The sequence below is a fragment of the Lithobates pipiens genome, unplaced genomic scaffold (assembly GCF_037356315.1).
Source record: "Lithobates pipiens isolate NorthernLeopardFrog02 unplaced genomic scaffold, aLitPip1_a1.2 Scaffold_16, whole genome shotgun sequence".
Taxonomy (NCBI): Eukaryota; Metazoa; Chordata; class Amphibia; order Anura; family Ranidae; genus Lithobates; species Lithobates pipiens.
Genome location: NW_027507748.1, coordinates 348,497,727 through 348,519,162, shown reverse-complemented (window position 1 = coordinate 348,519,162; position 21,436 = coordinate 348,497,727). Strand labels below are relative to the sequence as shown.

Genomic DNA, 21,436 nt, shown 5'->3' with positions numbered 1-21,436 from the left:
TTGCCCCTAACAGGCTGAATCATGAATGAACTGTGATTAACCAACAGTTTTTGGAAAGCTGAGTTAAATTTCATTTGCCCAGGCCTGATTACTGCCAAACCTGTTGAATAAAAAAATCACTTAAATAGTCTGACAAAGTGAAGTACGCTAAAAGATCTCAAAAAGCGACACATCATGCCATGATCTAAAGGAATTCAAGAACAGATGAGAAACAAAGTATTAGTCTGGAAAGGATTACAAAGCCATTTCTAAGGCTTGGGGATGCCAACGAACCACAGTGAGAGCCATTATCCACAAATGGAGAAAACTTGGAACAGTGGTGAACCTTACCAGGAGCAAATACACAGAGGGCCGCCCTGGGACTTTAAGTGAGGTGGTCACAGTAGGTCAAAATAACAGCAGTAAATACAGTAAAACCATTTATTCAGTAATGTACATACATGCATGGTGGTAGACAGTAGCATAGCCAATAAAATATTGCACATGATAAAAGTAACATTGGTACATGTAGATATCATACAGTAGACACCGGCATCAAAGTAAACTGATGCATTTCGCAAGACGTGGCTTCCTCAGGGGCAGATGCATGTGTGATGTATCTAAATTGAACACAAAGATATGTGTGACACAGTGATTGATATTGAAGCAAATGGTGAAAGGGGCTCAGGGGTATGGAACTCCATACTCCCCAATCTGCAGAGTCAAAGTGCCGAATTTCCATCACAAAAGGCAGCAGCGACAAGTGTATGGCATGGGAACTGAGTGGGAGAGACCGAACAAAACCATCACCAGGGGACAGATGGAGGGCAGACATGGCATGGGTGGGAGTTTTTAACCCTGAGGGTCTCAATAGTTCATTGGTAAATGTCAGCTGTAACACAAATATTGGTAAATCAATATTGTTGATTGCACAAAGTGGACATACAAATTGTATAATTGAGTATATAAATGTACATGTATATTCACCAACCTAAAGATGAAGCAGGACATGGAAAAAGTGCAGAAACCAAGAGGGATATCTAGGAAAACAACCCCTAGAGCAAAAGGAAAGGGATGGGTGCAAAAATTTTTTATATATATATATATATATATATATATATATATATATATATATATATATATATATATATATTATGATGATGAGAAAGACTGAATACACAATATCAGGCACCAAAATGCTAGAGTATAAGAGATGAGTGTACCTGTGTAGGATTATGGCTGCCAATGGCAGGATCAGCTGTCCCAAGTGGAATGAAAAACAAGGAATGAGGGAATCAAAGCTATATCCACCCTCCAATTTGTATCCCTGGAGGGGTCAGGCGGACTCAGTCCCAATGCCATGTGGGGACGGTAAGGCGCATGTGCAGACGCCCCACGGGCATCCTATATGACACACTACAGCCAAGCGGGATGATGCCGCAGAGTGGATGTCACCCGTTGGGTATAGTGACTTGGTGCCGATATGCAGGTGACCCCATCTATCCCGAGGGGCGAGGGGGACAGCAGGAGATTCGTGAACCTCCCTTGTAAACATATTGCAGCTCCCAAACCAAAAACAAGACACCACTGGCACCTAAGGGGACACACACCTATGCTTGGGTGGCTTGTGTGCTGTTTGGGGGAGAACCAGTTAAAATCAGTGACTCTTATGGGAGCAGTGCTACTCTCATACAAACATATCCACTTTGGGAGAGCTCCATAAGGAGAGGAAATTATAGATAGTACAAGGAGACAAATGAGGTTCATTGTAGAAAAATCGAAAATAATGCATTTGGGTGGCAAAAATATGAATGCAATTTATATACTGGGGAGAACCTCTGGGGGAATCTAGGTTGGAAAAGGACCTGGGGGTCCTAGTAGATGATAGGCTCAGTAACAGCATGCTCATAACAAAGCAAACAGAATATTGGCATGCATTAAAACGGGGATTAATTCCAGAGAGAAAACGATAATTGTCCCACTCTACAAGACTCTGGTCCGGCCGTACCTAGAGTATGCTGTCCAGATCTGGGCACCAGTCCTCAGGAAGGATGTCCTTGAAATGGAGCGATATTAGGTATGAGGAAAGGTTGAGAGTACTGAACTTTTTCTCTCTGGAGAAGAGACGCTTGAGACGGGATATAATTTCAATATACAAATACCATACCGGTGACCCCACAATAGGGATAAAACTTTTTTGCGGAAAGGAGTTTTAAAATTAGAAGAAAAGAGGTTTAACCTTAAACTACGTAGAGGGTTTTTTACTGTAAGAGCAGCAAGGATGTGAAATTCCCTTCCACAGGCGGTAGTCTCAGTGGGGGGCATCGATAGTTTCAAGAAACGATTCGGTAAGCACCTAAACGATCGCAACATACAGGGATATAAAATGTAATACTGACATATAATCACACACATACAGTGGTGTGAAAAAGTGTTTGCCCCCTTCCTCATTTCCTGTTCCTTTGCATGTTTGTCACACTTAAGTGTTTCGGAACATCAAACCAATTTAAACAATAGTCAAGGACAACACAAGTAAACACAAAATGCAATTTGTAAATGAAGGTGTTTATTATTAAAGGTGAAAAAAAATCCAAACCATCATGGCCATGTGTGAAAAAGTGATTGCCCCCCTTGTTAAAACATACTATAACTGTGGTTGTCCACACCTGAGTTCAATTTCTCTAGCCACACCCAGGCCTGATTATTGCCACACCTGTTCACAATCAAGGCATCACTTAAATAGGAGCTGCTTGACACAGTAAGGTCCACCAGAAGATCCTTAAAAGCTACACATCATGCCGAGACCCAAAGAAATTCAGGAACAATTGAGAAAGAAAGTAATTGAGATCTATCAGTCTGGAAAGGGTTATAAAGCCATTTCCAAAGCTTTGGGAATCCAGCGAACCACAGTGAAAGCCATTATCCACAAATGGCGAAGACATGGAACAGTGGTGAACCTTCCCAGGAGTGGCCGGCCGCCCAAAATTACCCCAAGAGCGCAGCGACGACTCATCCAAGAGGTCACAAAAGACCCCACAACAACGTCCAAGGAACTGCAGGCCTCACTTGCCTCAGTTAAGGTCAGCGTTCATGCCTCCACCATCAGGAAAAGACTGGGCAAAAATGGCCTGCATGGCAGAGTTCCAAGGAGAAAACCACTGCTGAGCAAAAAGAACATCAAAGCTCGTCTCAATTTCTCCACAACACATCTTGATGATCCCCAAGACTTTTGGGACAACATTCTGTGGACCGATGAGACAAAAGTGGAACTCTTTGGAAGGTGTGTGTCCAAGTATATCTGGTGTAGAAGGAACACTGCATTTCATAAAAAGAACATTATACCAACAGTAAAATATGGTGGTGGTAGTGTTATGGTCTGGGGCTGTTTTGCTGCTTCAGGACCTGGAAGACTTGCCGTGATAAAAGGAACTATGAATTCTGCTGTCTACCAAGAGATCCTGAAGGAGAATGTCCGACCATCTGTTCGTGTACTCAAGCTGAAACGAACTTGGGTTCTGCAGCAGGACAATGATCCTAAACACACCAGCAAGTCCACCACCGAATGGCTGAAGAAAAACCAAATGAAGACTTTGGAGTGGCCTAGCCAAAGTCCTGACCTGAATCCTATTGAGATGTTGTGGTATGACCTTAAAAAGGCCGTTCATGCTCGAAAACCCTCTAATGTAACAGAATTAGGACAATTCTGCAAAGATGAGTGGGCCAAAATTCCTCCAGGACGCTGTAAAAGCCTCATTGCACGTTATCGCAAACGCTTGGTTGCAGTTGTTGCTGCTAAGGGTGGCCCAACCAGTTATTAGGTTTAGGGGGCAATCACTTTTTCACACAGGGCCATGATGGTTTGGATTTATTTTCACCTTTAATAATAAACACCTTCATTTACAAATTGCATTTTGTGTTTACTTGTGTTGTCCTTGACTATTGTTTAAATTGGTTTGATGTTCCGAAACACATAAGTGTGACAAACATGCAAAGGAACAGGAAATGAGGAAGGGGGCAAACACTTTTTCACACCACTGTAGGTTGGACTTGGACTTGTGACCTTTTTCGACCTCACCTACTATGTAACTATGTAAGGACAGGAGATGCAAAATAACACGTCATGACTTTTCACACATTGATAAGTTAATAAGGAATGTACAAGTAAACAGTTCAAACAATCATTTACTATGAGTTTATCTTTACCCGTATACTTTACTGTCGATGAAAAAACAACAATTTGTGTCTTTTATATTTATGTTTGCAGTCTTCCTATTCAATGAGATGGATTTTACCGGAGGGGAAACATATCTGTCCAGCTTTGACTCTATGGCGTATTTGGCTTCCTTCTGCACTCTTGGGTCCAAAAGAGATGACATACTGAAATTTAGACTAAAAAAACTTTATGAAACTTTTGGGCCAGGTATGTATACACTCTACCATTGAGATCTATTATTTAGTACAGTTCCAATATTATTATTGTTCTATTCCATTGTGAACAATATTTATTATTATATCTTAAAATATTAGTACTCGTTTAATACATCTTAATGGTTAATATTTAGGCTTCATGCACACGAGACGCAGATGCAAACGCTGCTGGACACATGTTGAAACCGGCGTTTAGAAACGCGCGTTTTGCCGCGATTTTTACCGCGATTTAGCGGCGTTTTACCGCGTTTTACCGCGTTTGCGTCTAGAAGCGTTTAGTTAAGCTAACATCATAGATCCTCCCCAGCTCAAAAAAACAGTATTATTAACTATTTCAGCAATTTTTTGAGACCAGAGTGAGTAGCAGCAGCTGTGAGAGCTGCAGTGTACTTGTATTTAGCGTGTCACTTGCCACGGCACCTGCCACAAGTTGTGGATTGTCCACTTGCCACGTCACTTGCCACGTCACTTGCCACGTCATCTGCCACAAGTTGTGGATTGTCCAACTGCCACGTCACCTGCCACAAGTTGTGGATTGTCCACTTGCCACGTGACTTGCCACATCACCTGCCACGTCACTTGCCACGTCACCTGCCACAAGTTTTGGATTGTCCACTTGCCACGTCACTTGCCACGTCACTTGCCACAAGTTGGGGATTGTCCACTTGCCACATCACCTGCCACGTCACCTGCCACAAGTTGTGGATTGTCCACTTGCCACGTCACTTGCCACATCACCTGCCACGTCACTTGCCACGAGATGTGGATTGTCCACTTTCCACGTCATCTGCCATGCCACCTGCCACAAGCTGTGGATTGTCCACTTGCCACGTCACCAGCCACATCATCTGCCACAAGTTGTGGATTGTCCACTTGCCACGTCACTTGCCACATCACCTGCCACGTCACTTGCCACATCACCTGCCACAAGTTGTGGATTGTCTACTTGCCACGTCACTTGCCACATCATCTGTCACGTCACTTGCCACGTCACCTGCCACAAGTTGTGGATTGTCCACTTGCCACGTCACCTGCCACAAGTTGTGGATTGTCCACTTGCCACGTCACTTGCCACGTCACCTGCCACAAGTTGGGGATTGTCCACATCACCTGCCACGTCACTTGCCACGTCATCTGCCACAAGTTGTGGATTGTCCAACTGCCACGTCACCTGCCACAAGTTGTGGATTGTCCACTTGCCACGTGACTTGCCACATCACCTGCCACGTCACTTGCCACGTCACCTGCCACAAGTTTTGGATTGTCCACTTGCCACGTCACTTGCCACGTCACTTGCCACAAGTTGGGGATTGTCCACTTGCCACATCACCTGCCACGTCACCTGCCACAAGTTGTGGATTGTCCACTTGCCACGTCACTTGCCACATCACCTGCCATGTCACTTGCCACGAGATGTGGATTGTCCACTTTCCACGTCATCTGCCATGCCACCTGCCACAAGCTGTGGGTTGTCCACTTGCCACGTCACCAGCCACATCACCTGCCACAAGTTGTGAATTGTCCACTTGCCACGTCACTTGCCACATCACCTGCCACGTCACTTGCCACATCACCTGCCACAAGTTGTGGATTGTCTACTTGCCACGTCACTTGCCATATCATCTGTCACGTCACTTGCCACGTCACCTGCCACAAGTTGTGGATTGTCCACTTGCCACGTCACCTGCCACAAGTTGTGGATTGTCCACTTGCCACGTCACTTGCCACGTCACCTGCCACAAGTTGGGGATTGTCCACATCACCTGCCACGTCACTTGCCACATCACCTGCCACAAGTTGTGGATTGTCCACTTGCCACGTCACTTGCCACATCACCTGCCATGTCACTTGCCACAAGATGTGGATTGTCCACTTTCCATGTCACCTGCCATGCCACCTGCCACAAGTTGTGGATTGTCCACTTGCCACGTCACCAGCCACATCCCCTGCCACAAGTTGTGGATTTCCACTTGCCACGTGACTTGCCACATCACCTGCCACATCACTTGCCACGTCACCTGTCACAACTTGTGGATTGTCCACTTGCCACATCACTTGCCACCTGCCATGTCACTTGCCACAAGCTGTGGATTGTCCACTTGCCACGTCACTTGCCACGTCACCTGCCACGTCACTTTCCACGTCACCTGCCACAAGTTTTGGATTGTCCACTTGCCACGTCACTTGCCACGTCAGCTGCCACGTCACTTGCCACAAGATGTGGATTGTCCACTTGTCACATCACCAGCCACATCACTTGCCACATCACCTGCCACGTCACCTGCCACAAGTTGTGGATTGTCCACTTGCCACGTCGCTTGCCACATCACCTGCCACGTCACTTGCCACGAGATGTGGATTGTCCACTTTCCACGTCATCTGCCATGCCACCTGCCACAAGCTGTGGATTGTCCACTTGCCACGTCACTTGCCACGTCACCTGCCACGTCACTTGCCACGTCACCTGCCACAAGTTTTGGATTGTCCACTTGCCACGTCACTTGCCACGTCAGCTGCCACGTCACTTGCCACAAGATGTGGATTGTCCACTTGTCACATCACCAGCCACATCACTTGCCACATCACCTGCCACGTCACCTGCCACAAGCTGTGGATTGTCCACTTGCCACGTCGCTTGCCACATCACCTGCCACGTCACTTGCCACGAGATGTGGATTGTCCACTTTCCACGTCATCTGCCATGCCACCTGACACAAGCTGTGGATTGTCCACTTGCCACGTCACCAGCCACATCACCTGCCACAAGTTGTGGATTGTCCACTTGCCACGTCACTTGCCACATCACCTGCCACGTCACTTGCCACATCACCTGCCACAAGTTATGGATTGTCTACTTGCCATGTCACTTGCCACATCACCTGCCACGTCACTTGCCACAAGACGTGGATTGTCCACTTTCCACATCACCTGCCATGCCACCTGCCACAAGTTGTGGATTGTCCACTTGCCACGTCACCAGCCACATCACCTGCCACAAGTTGTGGATTGTCCACTTGCCACACCACTTTCCACGTCACCTGCCACGTCACCTGCCACAAGATGTGGATTGTCCACTTGCCACGTCACCAGCCACATCACCTGCCACAAGTTGTGGATTGTCCACTTGCCACATCACTTTCCACGTCACCTGCCACAAGTTGTGGATTGTCCACTTGCCACGTCCCTTGCCACGTCCCCTGCCACGTCACCTGCCACAAGTGGATTGTCCACTTGCCACATCACTTGCCACATCACCTGCCACAAGCTGTGGATTGTCCACTTGCCACGTCACCAGCCACATCACCTGCCACAAGTTGTGGATTGTCCACTTGCCACGTGACTTGCCACATCACCTGCCACGTCACTTGCCACATCACCTGCCACAAGTTGTGGATTGTCTACTTGCCACGTCACTTGCCACATCACCTGCCACGTCACTTGCCACAAGATGTGGATTGTCCACTTTCCGCGTCACCTGCCATGCCACCTGCCACAAGTTGTGGATTGTCCACTTGCCACGTCACCAGCCACATCACCTGCCACAAGTTGTGGATTGTCCACTTGCCACACCACTTTCCACGTCACCTGCCACGTCACCTGCCACAAGATGTGGATTGTCCACTTGCCACGTCACCAGCCACAAGTTGTGAATTGTCCACTTGCCACATCCCTTTCCACGTCACCTGCCACGTCACCTACCACAAGTTGTGGATTGTCCACTTGCCACGTCCCTTGCCACGTCCCCTGCCACGTCACCTGCCACAAGTGGATTGTCCACTTGCCACATCACTTGCCACATCACCTGCCACAAGTTATGGATTGTCCACTCGCCACGTCACTTGCCACATCCCCTGCCACAAGTGGATTGTCCACTTGCCACGTCACTTGCCACGTCCCCTGCCACAAGTGGATTGTCCACTTGCCAGGTCACTTGCCACGTCACCTGCCACAAGTTATGGATTGTCCACTTGCCACGTCACATGCCAGTCACCTGCCACAAGTTGTTGATTTTCCACTTGCAACGTCACCTGCCAGGTCACTTGCCGCGTCACCTGCCAGGTCACTTGCCACGTCACCTGCCACAAGTTGTGGATTGTCCACTTTCCACGTCACTTGCCACTTCACCTGCCACGTCACTTGCCACAAGTTGTGGATTGTCCACTTGCCACATCACTTGCCACCTGCCATGTCACTTGCCACAAGTTGTGGATTGTCCACTTGCCACGTCACTTGCCACCTGCCATGTCACTTGCCACAAGTTGTGGATTGTCCACTTGCAATTGCAATTGTTTAAAATATTTTTCTAATGGTTTTTCATCATTTGCAATCATTTTTGAGATTTTTTAATGTAAAAAAAAAGGTCACCTTTAAAAACGCATATAAACGCAAACACGGCCAATTATTTAGTTTGGACATTTATATTTATGGAGGTTGTTATTCACATTTTGTATACTGTACTTACACTGATCAGCCATGACATTATGATGACCCACCTAATATTGAGTAGGTCCCCTTTTGCTACCAAAATAGCCCTGACCTGTCATGGCATGGATGCAGCTAGACCTCTGAAGGTATACTGTAGTATCTGGCACCAAGCCATCAGTAGCAAATCATTCAGGTACCGTAAGTTGTGAGGTGGGGTATATATGGATCAGACTAATTTTTGCAGCACATCCCACAGATGCTCAGTGGATTAAGATTTGGAGAATATGGAGTCCAAGTAAACACCTTAAACTCGTTCTTGAACCGTTTTTGCAGTATTGCAGGGCACATTCCCCTGCTAAAAGAGGCCACTGCCATAAGGGAATACTGTTTCCATGAAGAGGTGTACTTGGTCAGCGATAGTGTTTAGGTAGGTGGTACGTGTCAAAGTAACACCCGCATGAATAGCAGGACCAAGGTTTTCCAACAGAAAATTCCCAAAGCATCACACTGCTTCAGGCGGCTTGCCATATTACCAAATTGCATCCGGGTGCTATCTTTTCCCCAGTTAAAAGACAATACCCGGCCATCCACATGATATAAAAGAAAAGTGATTAATCAGACCGGGCCACCTTCTTCCATTGCTTTGTGGCAGGGTGGATTTAACCACTTGCTTACTGGGCACTTAAACACCCTTCCTGCCCAGACCAATTTTCAGCTTTTAGTGCTCTCACACTTTGAATGACAATTACTCAGTCATGCGACACTGTACCCAAATTAATTTTTTGTCCTTTTTTTTCCCACAAATAGAGCTTTCTTTTGGTGGTTTTTGATCACCTCTGGGGTTTTTATTTTTTGCGCTATAAATGAAAAAAGACCGCTTTTTTTTTTTAAAAACGCATATTTCTTTGTTTCTGTGACAAAATTATGCAAATTATTAATTTTTCTTCATAAATTTTGGCCGCAATTTATACTGCTACATATCTTTGGTAAAAATAACCCAAATTAGTGGATATTATTTGGTTAGGTTAGAGAGTCTACAAGCTGTGGTGCGAATCGCACAAAATTGATCACATCTGATGTACTGGTGGCCAATCTCATTTCTTGTGACCCGAACAAGTCAGGAAAGTACAAATACCCCCCAAATGACCCCTTTTTGGAAAGTAGACATTCCAAGGTATTTAGTAAGAGGCATGGTGAGCTTTTTGATGTTGTCATTTTTTTCCCACAATTCTTTGCAAAATTAAGATTTTTCATTTTTTTTATTTTTTTCCACAAAATTGTCATTGTAATAGGTTATTTCTCTCACAGGGCATGTGTATACCACAAATGACACCCCCAAAAAAATTTTGCTACTCCTCCTGAGTATTACAATACCACATGTGTGGGACTTTTTCACAGCCTGGCCACATAGAAAGGCCCAACATGCAGGGAGCGCCATCAGGTGTTCCAGGAGCATAAATTACACATCTAACTTGTTGACTACCTATTACACTTTTGAAGGCCCTGGAGCACCAGGACAATGACACATGACATTGATGACAGATGGCACTGATACGTGGCAATGATGACACTTATACGTGGCACTGATGACACGTGGCACTGATGACAGATGGCACTAATATGTGGCACTGATGACAGATGGCACTTATACGTGGCACTGATGACACGTGGCACTTATATGTGGCACTAATACGTGGCACCGATGACACGTGGAACTAATACATGGCACTGATGACAGATGGCACTAATATGTGGCACTAATACATGGCATCGATGACAGATGGCACTAATAAGGGGCACCGATGACGCGTGACACTGATGACAGACGACACTGATAAGTGGCATTGATGACACGTGACACTGACAACAGATGGCACGTGACACTGACAGGTGGCACTGATGACAAATGGCACTGATACGTGGCACTGATGACAGATGGCACTAATATGTGGCACTGATGACAGATGGCACTATGTGGCACTGATGACACGTGGCACTGATGACAGATGGCACTGGGTACAAATGGCACTGACAACAGGTGGCACTGGGGACAGATAGCACTAACAGGTGGCACTGGGGACAGATAGCACTAACAGGTGGCACTGGGGGCAGGTAGCACTGGGGTGGATGGCACTGGGGCAGGATGGCACTGGGGCGGATGGCACTGGGGGAGCATGACACTGGGGGAGGATGGCACTTTTTTATTTTTTTTATTTTTTTTATTTTTTTCACACTTACGGCCGCTGCAGCCGTTCATCTCTCCCTCCTCACACGCTCTCTGTGTGAGGAGGGAGAGCGGCGCTGCGAGATGATCTCATATGTTTACATATGAGATCATCTCACATTGGACACGCCGATTACGCTGTAAACGGCCTCTGCGATTGGCCGTTTACAGCGATCTGTGTTTGCCTATCTCCGGGGGACACGGCAAACACAGAACTTCCCTGATGCGCGCCCGCGGCGGCGCGCATTGCGGAAGTAAACATCAGGACGTCCAGGGACGGCCTCCCGGACGAAAGCGCCTGCTCTATAGCCGTCATTCGGCTATAGGGCGGGCGGGAGGAGGTTAAATCACAATTTAAATCACTAGTAAAAAGGTTTGATTTAAATCAACTCCATTTAAATCATTATTTGTAAAGAGCAACTGTCATCTATGTTCACTTTAATGGGATGGCTGGTGACACAACAGTGACACAACAAGGCGAGGGACGTGGAGGCAGCAGGTTAGGGGATGCCAACTAACAGGCGCTGCCATTATGGATCTAAAATGACAGGTGCTCTTTAAATGCAAGGACTCATTCTTGCTTGTAGCGGAGGTCCACCCTAAAATGGACCTCCGCTCATCGGAATCCCCCCCCCTCCGGCGCCACAATCGGCACCTTTCAGGGGGGAGGGGGGTGCAGTTACCTGGATAATCCAGGTAACTGCACCCACTTCCGGGCTAGCTCTCTGCAGAAAGGGGCGTACGTTACGCCCCTTTCCGCAAGCGCCCGCCCCCTTCAGCAAGTGCCCCGCTGCCTGCTGGGAAACACACAGCTCCCAGAGGCAGCGGGGACCGTCCGGATTGCGCCGCGCGGCTCACGCATGCGCAGTAGGGAACCGGGAAATGAAGCCGAAAGGCTCCATTTCCTGATTCCCATACCCAAGATGGCGGCGGCAGGACCCGCCAGACGAGCGAGCGATCGGCTTCGGGTGCCGACATCGCGGGCGCGCTGGACAGGTAAGTGTCACTATTTAAAAGTCAGCAGCTGCAGTATTTGTAGCTGCTGGCTTTTTAAAAAAAAAAAAAAAATGTTTTTAAAATTGTTAATAAAGCGGTGTTACATTATTGGTGGTCTTCTCTTCTGAATTTATTCTCTGGAGTTGGTGGAGTATCTTTTGGACATATACCCTAGTGAACAGTGTGAGAAGTAGACCTGGAGGAGTGGGAGTGTGTACAAAAGAGCTTGGACCTTCCTTATTTTATAAAAGGTCATATAGCATCTGGTGATTGTTACTCACGAAGGGTGCTGTAAATGGAGTTTGGATGCACAAGCACTTTGTGATTAATGAGAAGCGCTTTGTTGAAGAGGCACTTTATTGCAGATTTGCACAGCAAGATATACACTCACTGCCACTTTATTAGGTACACCTGTTCAGTTGCTTGGTAACACAAATTGCTAATCAGCCAATCACATGGCAGCAACTCAATGCATTTAGGCATCTGGACATGGTGAAAACAAATTGCTGAAGTTCAAACAGAGCATCAGAATTTGGAAGAAAGGGCATTCAAGTGACTTTGAATGCGACATGGTTGTTGGTGCCAGATGAGCTGGTCTGAGTATTTTCGAATCTGCTAGGATTTTCGCACACAACCATCTCTAGGGTTTACAGAGAACGGCATATCCAGTGAGTGGCAGTTGTGTGGAGGAAAATGTCTTGTTGATGTCAGAGGTCCGAGGAGAATAAGCAGACTGGTTTGAGATGATAGAAAGGCAACAGTAACTCAAATAACCACTCATTACAACCAAGGTATGAAGTATACCATTTCAGAATGAACAACACATCAAACCTTGAAGCAGATGGGCGACAGCAGCAGAAGACCACACCGGATGCCACTCCTGTCTGCTAAGAACATTAAACTCAGTCTACAGTTCGCACTGGCTCACCAAAATTGGACAGTAGAAGATTGGAAAAACATTGCCTGGTCTGATGAGTCTTGATTTCAGCTGCATGGGGGAATGGTGTGGGGATATTTTTTTGGCACATGTTGGGCCACTTAGTACCAATTGAGCATCGTTTAAGTGGTTGCTGACCGCCGGCTGTCAAATGACGGCCAGGCGGCGCACCTATTGTGGCGGGAGGCCGTCATATGATGGCCTCCCGTTTAAACAGGGAATGCGCGCGATCGTGCGCGCGCATCCCTGTTTCTTCGGTGGCGGCGTGTCGCGGAGACACCGCTTGCCACCGAAGGGGGTGAACAGCCATTGGTTATGGCTGTTTACCACGTGATCGGCCGTGATGAAGTCACGGCTGATGACAGATGGTCACACCCCGACTGTGCACGGGGCATGCGCGCGATCGTGAGCGCGCTGCGCATGCACGTCGGTGGCGGCGTGTTCTCCGGTAACACTGCTCGTCACCGACACTGGTAAACAGCCATTGGCCGGCTGTTTACCCACGTGATCGGCTGTGATCCTTTCACAGCCGATCACTAAAATGTAAACAAACCGCGGTAACAAGATGTTACCGGGTTCTCCTCCTCACACACCGATCGCGTGTGAGGAGGAGATTGCCGTAACATCTCGTTACCGCCTACAGTACACATCAAGCACACTGATTGCCCCCCCACTCCAATAAAGAGGACCTGTCACCACCCCTCATAGTACCTGTCAATCACAGTCCATCAGAGTACCTGTCACAGCCCATCAGAGTACCCGAGTACCTGTCACAGTTCATCAGAGTACCTGAGTACCTGTCCCAGCCCATCAGAGTACCCGAGTACCTGTCACAGCACATCAGAGTACCCGAGTACCTGTCACAGCAAATCAGAGTACCCGAGTACCTGTCCTGGCCCATCAGAGTACCCGAGTACCTGTCACGGCCCATCAGAGTACCCGAGTACCTGTCACGGCCCATCAGGGTACCCGAGTACCTGTCACAGTCCATCAGGGTACCCGAGTATCTGTCACGGTCCATCAGGGTACCCGAGTACCTGTCACGGTCCATCAGGGTACCGAGTACCTGTCACGGTCCATCAGGGTACCCGAGTATCTGTCACGGTCCATCAGGGTACCCGAGTACCTGTCACGGTCCATCAGGGTACCGAGTACCTGTCACAGTCCATCAGGGTACCCAAGTACCTGTCACGGTCCATCAGGGTACCCGAGTACCTGTCACAGTCCATAATGGTACCCGAGTATCTGTCACGGTCCATCAGAGTACCCGAGTATCTGTCACGGTCCATCAGAGTACACGAGTACCTGTCACAGCCCATCAAAGTACCCGAGTACCTGTCACGGTTCATCCGAGTACCCGAGTACCTGTCACGGTTCATCCGAGAACCCAAGTACCTGTCACGGTTCATCCGAGTACCCAAGTAGCTGTCACAGCCCATCAAAGTACCCGAGTACCTGTCACGGTTCATCCGAGTACCCGAGTACCTGTCCCAGTTCATCTGAGTACCTGTCACAGTCCATATGAGTACCTGTCACCGCTCTTCAGAGTACCCAAATACCAGTCACCAAGCCATCAGAGTACCTGTCCCAGTCCATCTGAGTACCTGAGTACCTGTCCCAGTCCATCTGAGTACCCGAGTACCTGTCACAGTTCATCTTAGTACCCGAGTACCTGTCACAGTTCATCTTAGTACCTGTCACCGCTCTTCAGAGTACCCAAATACCAGTAACCAAGCCATCAGAGTACCTGTCACCAGGCCATCAGAGTACCCGAGTACCTGTCACCAGGCCATCAGAGTACCCGAGTACCTGTCACCAGGCCATCAGAGTACCCGAGTACCTGTCACCAGGCCATCAGAGTACCCGAGTACCTATTTGCAGCCCATGTCTCATAGAATATACGTTGGGGTGTTTGCTTTCCAAAATGGGGTAATTTTGTGGGTTATTTCACTGTCTTGGTGGTCCAGGACCTTCAAAAGTGTGATTGGTAGGAATGAAATGAGATGTGTCATTTATGCTTCTAGAACGCCAGAACGTACTACTTCAATGTTCGGCCTCTCTATGTGGCCAGGCTGTGTAAAAGTCCTACACATGTGGTATCACCATACTCGGGAAGAGTAGCAGAATGTGTTTTGGGGTGTAGTTTTTGCTATATATATGCTATGTGTTAGAAATATCTTATAAATTGACAACTTTGTGTAAAAAAAAAATGCATTTTTCACATATTCCAAAAACTTCTGGAAAAAGACTCATTATGCCTCACAGATTATACGTTGGGGTGTTTGCTTTCCAAAATGGGGTCATTTTATGGGAAATTCCATTGTCCTGGTACTCCAGGGCCTTCAAAAGTGTAATAGATGGTTGAGAAATGAGATGCGTCATTTTTGCTCGTAGAACGTCTGAAGGTACTACATCAATGTTGGTGCTGTGTATGTGGCCAGGCTATGTAAAAGTCTCACACATGTGGTATCCCTGTACTCGGGAAGAGTAGCAGAATGTATTTTGGAATTTGTTGTATGCATATGCTGTGTGTGAGAAATCACCTGATAATATGCCAATTTTGTAAAAAAAAATAATAAAAAAATAATAATAATAAAAAAAAAATCTTCATTTTGCAAAGAATTGTGGGAAAAAATTACAACTTAAAAAAACTCACCATGCTACTTACTTAATACCTTGGAATCTCTACTTTGTAAAAAGGGGTCATTTGGGGGGTATTTGTACTTTCCTGACTTGTTAGTGTCTCAAGAAATGAGATATACCTGATGTACTGAAGGCCTGATCAGATGTGATCAATTTTCAGCGATTGAAGAAAGGTGAGAGAGTAGTGGTGCGCAGTACTAGCTCAGGAAATATTGGCCTACAAAGTCTGTAGTTACCATAAATACAGGTATTTAGATGTTAGGTGTGTGGCCACCCAGACCAAAGGAGTAATGTATGGGGAGCTTAATATATATGTTCTATGAGGGAACGTGAGAAACCCTCGCCACTATCACATAATAGTGTTTGGGATGAATATTAGATGGATGGAGTAATGCGCAGAAAAGGAATATAGTGGTTAAAACCTAATAATTTCTGATGTGATTTTTAGGGTAAGCATAGGACTCTAAAATAGTAATACTAAACAGTAAATAGGTCCGTATTTTCGTGTCTTACAACATCCCATAGGTAAAATCTATATATGAAAAATGTGATAGAGACTAAACGAGCTGCGAGCTCGATTGCGTCACTTCCGGTAGCATCCCGACGCGTGTTCGTCACGGTCACGATGTGATCCCCTGATGAAGTCACGTGACCGTGACGAACACGCGTCGGGACGCTACCGGAAGTGACGCAATCGAGCTCGCAGCTCGTTTATACTCTATGCTTGAACTTTGTTTGTTTGTGAGTATTTTTTCGTTTCTTGAATAAACTTAAACTTTGTTCATAAATACTACACTATGGGGCTCCCTTCCTCCTTATTTGCTTAAATCCCCTACATAACCTGCTGAGGTAACAACCCCTTCCCCTACACTGGGCATCGCTGAGCAACCATTTAAAGAGACTACACAGCGGAATAGGCAGGAGACGGGGACACAGCAACAAGACCTCGTGGGATAAAGACCACCAGGAATCCTGAGGATATATATGTTACATGCTGTTACCTTACAGCTGTAAGGTAAGGGGACACCCATATCCCGAATACACAGGACCACATGGGATACTTTCACTACCACCACCACCGATCAGATCGCTATAGTTCATATAGAACTAAACACCAGCACCGCATGCATTTTTTTTTTTTTTGCCATATGCGATTTTGGATATAATCGCTATTGGTTGTCGCACATGTTTTGTATGGACACAATTCTAACACATGTTATTGTGGAATGGATATGTCATATAGTTTTTAACTATTGAGCACTATTTACCTGCATTATTGTTAGAGAGTTTTTTCACCTGCAACACTAATATTATTTATGCGTTTTTAATGTTGCGTTTTTCATTTATCTTCTGTGTCAATTTTGCATGACCTTATCTCACTTCACTGCAGTTATTATTCAGTATAGGGTGGAGAGACACCCACACGTATCCAACCCAATTTGTTTAACACTGGCACTTTATGCGATTTTTCGCTAACCACAATTAGCTATTTTCTTTTTTTGCACTAAACTGTTTTTTGGTAATAATTGTGTATTTATACATTGTTGTTCATGGTGTAGTAGACATTGCAACACACTTACTGTATCACTTAGCACCAGCACTTTTTATGCGATTGGATTAGTTGCAACAAATCGCATTAGTCTCTATCACATTTTTCATATATAGATTTTACCTATGGGATGTTGTAAGACACGAAAATACGGACCTATTTACTGTTTAGTATTACTATTTTAGAGTCCTATGCTTACCCTAAAAATCACATCAGAAATTATTAGGTTTTAACCACTATATTCCTTTTCTGCGCATTACTCCATCCATCTAATATTCATCCCAAACACTATTATGTGATAGTGGCGAGGGTTTCTCACGTTCCCTCATAGAACATATATATTAAGCTCCCCATACATTACTCCTTTGGTCTGGGTGGCCACACACCTAACATCTAAATACCTGTATTTATGGTAACTACAGACTTTGTAGGCCAATATTTCCTGAGCTAGTACTGCGCACCACTACTCTCTCACCTTTCTTGATTCTTTGGGGTTCAGGTACCCCGTATTCAGTGTGTGCAGCGGCACTAAAAACCATTCCCCTTCCTGATTAGGCGCAGGAATAACCCCTATATTTAATTTTCAGCGATTGGCACCATAGTTTGTAGACTCTATAACTTTCACAAAGACCAAATAATATATACTAATGTGGGTTATTTTTACCAAAGATAGGTAGCAGTATAAATTTTGGCCAAAATTTATGAAGAAAAATTACTAATTAGCAAAAATTTAAGACAGAAACAAAGAAAAAGGCATTTTTTTCACAAAATTTACGTTTTAGTTATTTATAGCACAAAAAATAAAAAACCCACTAGTGATCAAATACCACTAAAAGAAAGCTCTATTTGTGTGGAAAAAAGGACGCAAGATTCATATGGGTACAGTGTCGGATGACTAAGTAATTGTCATTCAAACTGTGAGAGCGCTGAAAGCTGAAAATTGGTCTGGTCAGGAAGGGGGTGTAAGTGCACTGTATTGAGGTGGTTAAATGCCACGGCCTACCTGAGTATTGTTGCTGACCATGTCCATCCCTTTATAACTACAGTGTACCCATCTTCTGGAGGCTACTCCCAGCAGGATAATGCAACCATGTCACAAAGCTCAAATCATCTCTAACTGGTTTGTAGAACATGACAATGAGTTCCCTGTACTCCAATGCCCTCCACAGTCACCAGATCTCAATAGAATAGAGCACCTTTGGGATGTGGGGGAAGACTGGCATCATGGATGTGCAACTACAAATTTGCAGCAACTGCATGATCAATGTCAATGTGCATGTCAATGTGGACCAAAATCTCTGAGAAATGTTTCCAATACCTTGTTGAATTTATGCCGTGAAGAATGAAGACGGTTCTGAAGGCAAAAGGGGGTCCAACTCGGTACTAGCAAGAAGTACCTAAAAAAGTGGCACGTGAGTGTATATGTGGACTGCATTCACTGACATTGTAATAATAGCACTTTGAAGGATTGTGTACCGTATATACTCGAGTATAGGCCGACCCGAATATAAGCCGAGGCCCCCAATTTACCCCCCAAAAAACTGGCAAACTTATTGACTCGTGTATAAGCCGAGGGTGAGACATGCCTGTCCATCCCTGTGTGTGTGTCCGTCCATCCCTGTGTGTCCGTCCATCCCTGTGTGTCCGTCCATCCCTGTGTGTCCGTCCATCCATCCCTGTGTGTGTGTGTGTCCATCCATCCATCCATCCCTGTGTGTGTGTGTCTCCATCCATCCATCCATCCATCCCTGTGTGTGTGTGTCTCCATCCATCCATCCATCCATCCCTGTGTGTGTGTGTCTCCATCCATCCATCCATCCATCCCTGTGTGTGTGTGTGTCTCCATCCATCCATCCATCCATCCCTGTGTGTGTGTGTCTCCATCCATCCATCCATCCATCCCTGTGTGTGTGTGTCTCCATCCATCCATCCATCCATCCCTGTGTGTGTGTGTGTCTCCATCCATCCATCCATCCGTGTGTGTGTGTCTCCATCCGTGTGTGTGTGTGTGTGTGTGTGTGTGTGTGTGTGTGTCCAGCCTACCTGTGTCCCGAGCCTTTGTCCCGAGCCTCCGTCCCGTGTCATGCCTTGCCTTCGTCCCGTCCCGTCCCGTCCCGTCCCGTCCTGTCCCGTGCCGTGCGTTGCCTTGCCTCCGTCCCGTGCCCTCTTCGTCGGCGGCCATTGTAAAATTCAAAAGCCGCGCCTCCTCCTTCGCCTGTGATAGGCGGAACACTGAATTTCCCAGCAGCCTGTGTTCCGCCTATCACGGACGTCGTATCATCCTCGTCCGTAGTACGAGGATGAGCGGATGCCCGTGATAGGCGGAACACAGGCTGCTGGGAAATTCAGTGTTCCGCCTATCACAGGCGAAGGCGGAGCCGGAGGCGCGGCTTTTGAATCAGAATGGCCGCTGTCTGTCTGCTCGACACACTGATCGAGCGGGCAGACAGCGATGACTCGAGTATAAGCCGAGGGGGGCACTTTCAGCCTCAAAAAAGAGGCTGAAAATCTCGGCTTATACTCGAGTATATACGGTAACTAGTTTGTGAAACACAGTTTTGAGCACTAGTACTTTATCCACTTAGCAACCACCCGCCTGCAATGTACTGTGAACAAGAAGCCGCTGTAGGCAAAGCATCATACCCGTATGTCACTGCCTACTTCCAGGTTTAGGGCATGTGCATACATGCCCCCCTGCTGGCACCCACCTTGATTGTACACAGAGGGGGGCTGTCAGCAAGTCCAAGCCAATGATTTACAGCCAGGGCCTGCTGATTGTGTACATTTACAGCTCAGAGCTCTGTGTTGACATTCACAGGGAACGATCTGTATACACAGGGAACGATCTCTGTGTTTCTCATCCCTGCAAAGTAGAGATTAGAAATATAGGGATCAAATAGTAAAAGCAGCACACATTACACATAGTTTGGCACAAATTTAACACCTTGATTGCCCGAGATAGAGTAAAACGAATGTTAATGTCTGAACACAATTTTGCAACTTTGACATGTGTTAATAAATCTGTACATAACATCACAACCAGGGCCACTGATAGGGGGGTACTGCTGGTCCTCCTATAGGGGGCCAGACACACAGGAGGGCCTGGAGAGGGAGGGGGATTAATTACAGGAAGGGTGCATTGTGCGGCTCTCTGCAGCAGCTGAAAGCTGGTTCTCCCCCTCTCCCTCCTGGCGGATTTCAACTGCTAGAGGGAGAGACACACAGGGCATCGTTCTGTAAGTGTACTCTACTGTGTGCAGTGTACCGATAGCTCATGTATAAATCAGGCCAGCATTTGTATATACATGTAAATAGGGTCAGCATTCATATGTAAATCGCCAACTATTTGTATGTAAATCGCACAGGCATTTGAATGTAAATTGGTTTAAAAACCTGCCGGGATTAATCTACAAATCATGCTCCCTCCTCTGTATGCTGCCCACCTGCTTCTGTGGGTACACAGGGGGAGGGAGAACAGTGGAAGGGGCAGGTAAATATGTAATTTACCGGTTTCTTCCTTTTCTAAATGGACACAGTAGTTGAAATGTACTAATCACTGCGTCCATTATTAACAAAATCATAGTAAATTGTGGTTATTATACTTTTGTTTATGAATGAACAGGAGCCTTTGCCTCTTGTTCATTCATCTTCAGTGAATTTGAGGCTACAGAAAAAGAAACTGAATAATCTGTTTCCTCAATTCCTTTCTCTGTCGAATGAATGAAAATGAAATTATTAATTAAAATATATAAAAAATTAAAAATAATAACAAATTGTAAAAAATCATTTTTAAAAATAATAAAAAAATGCAATTAAAAAAAATCATTAAAAAAAAATTATAAAAATAATTTAAAAAATGAAGGGCTCATTTACATGGGTTCCCTGGCCAATATAGTGTGAATGAGCAGTTTGTGCACCTGGAGCAGCCTATTACTCTAATGCTGCATACACACGATCGGACATTCCGACAACTAAATCCTGGGATTTTTTTTGTGTTGGCTCAAACTTGTCTTGTATACACACAGTCGCACAAATGTTGTCGGAAATTCCAATCGTCAAGAATGCGCTGACGTACAACACGTACAACAGTACTAAAAAGAGGAAGTTCAATAGCCAGTGGGACACCCTTTGGGCTCCTTCTGCTAATCTCATGTTAGTAGAAGTTTGGTGAGAGATGATTCACGCTTTTCAGCCTCGTGCTTTTCAAATCGTTACTGCTCTTCAATTTGTGCTTGCAGGTTCACCTGGTTTTCAG

The 21,436-nt window shown here is 46.0% G+C and overlaps 1 protein-coding gene across 2 annotated transcripts in view; it reads left to right on the top strand.

The window, feature by feature from the left end:
• LOC143982831 (nicotinamide N-methyltransferase-like) overlaps positions 1-21,436 on the top strand; it is a 160,607-nt gene that overhangs the window by 101,593 nt on the left and 37,578 nt on the right. For both annotated transcript variants that reach the window (XM_077481860.1, XM_077481859.1), the window contains exon 2: positions 4,244-4,399. In XM_077481860.1, coding sequence (XP_077337986.1) covers positions 4,261-4,399 — 139 coding nt within the window. In that variant the 5' untranslated portion in view covers positions 4,244-4,260. The remainder of the gene's footprint in view (positions 1-4,243; positions 4,400-21,436) is intronic.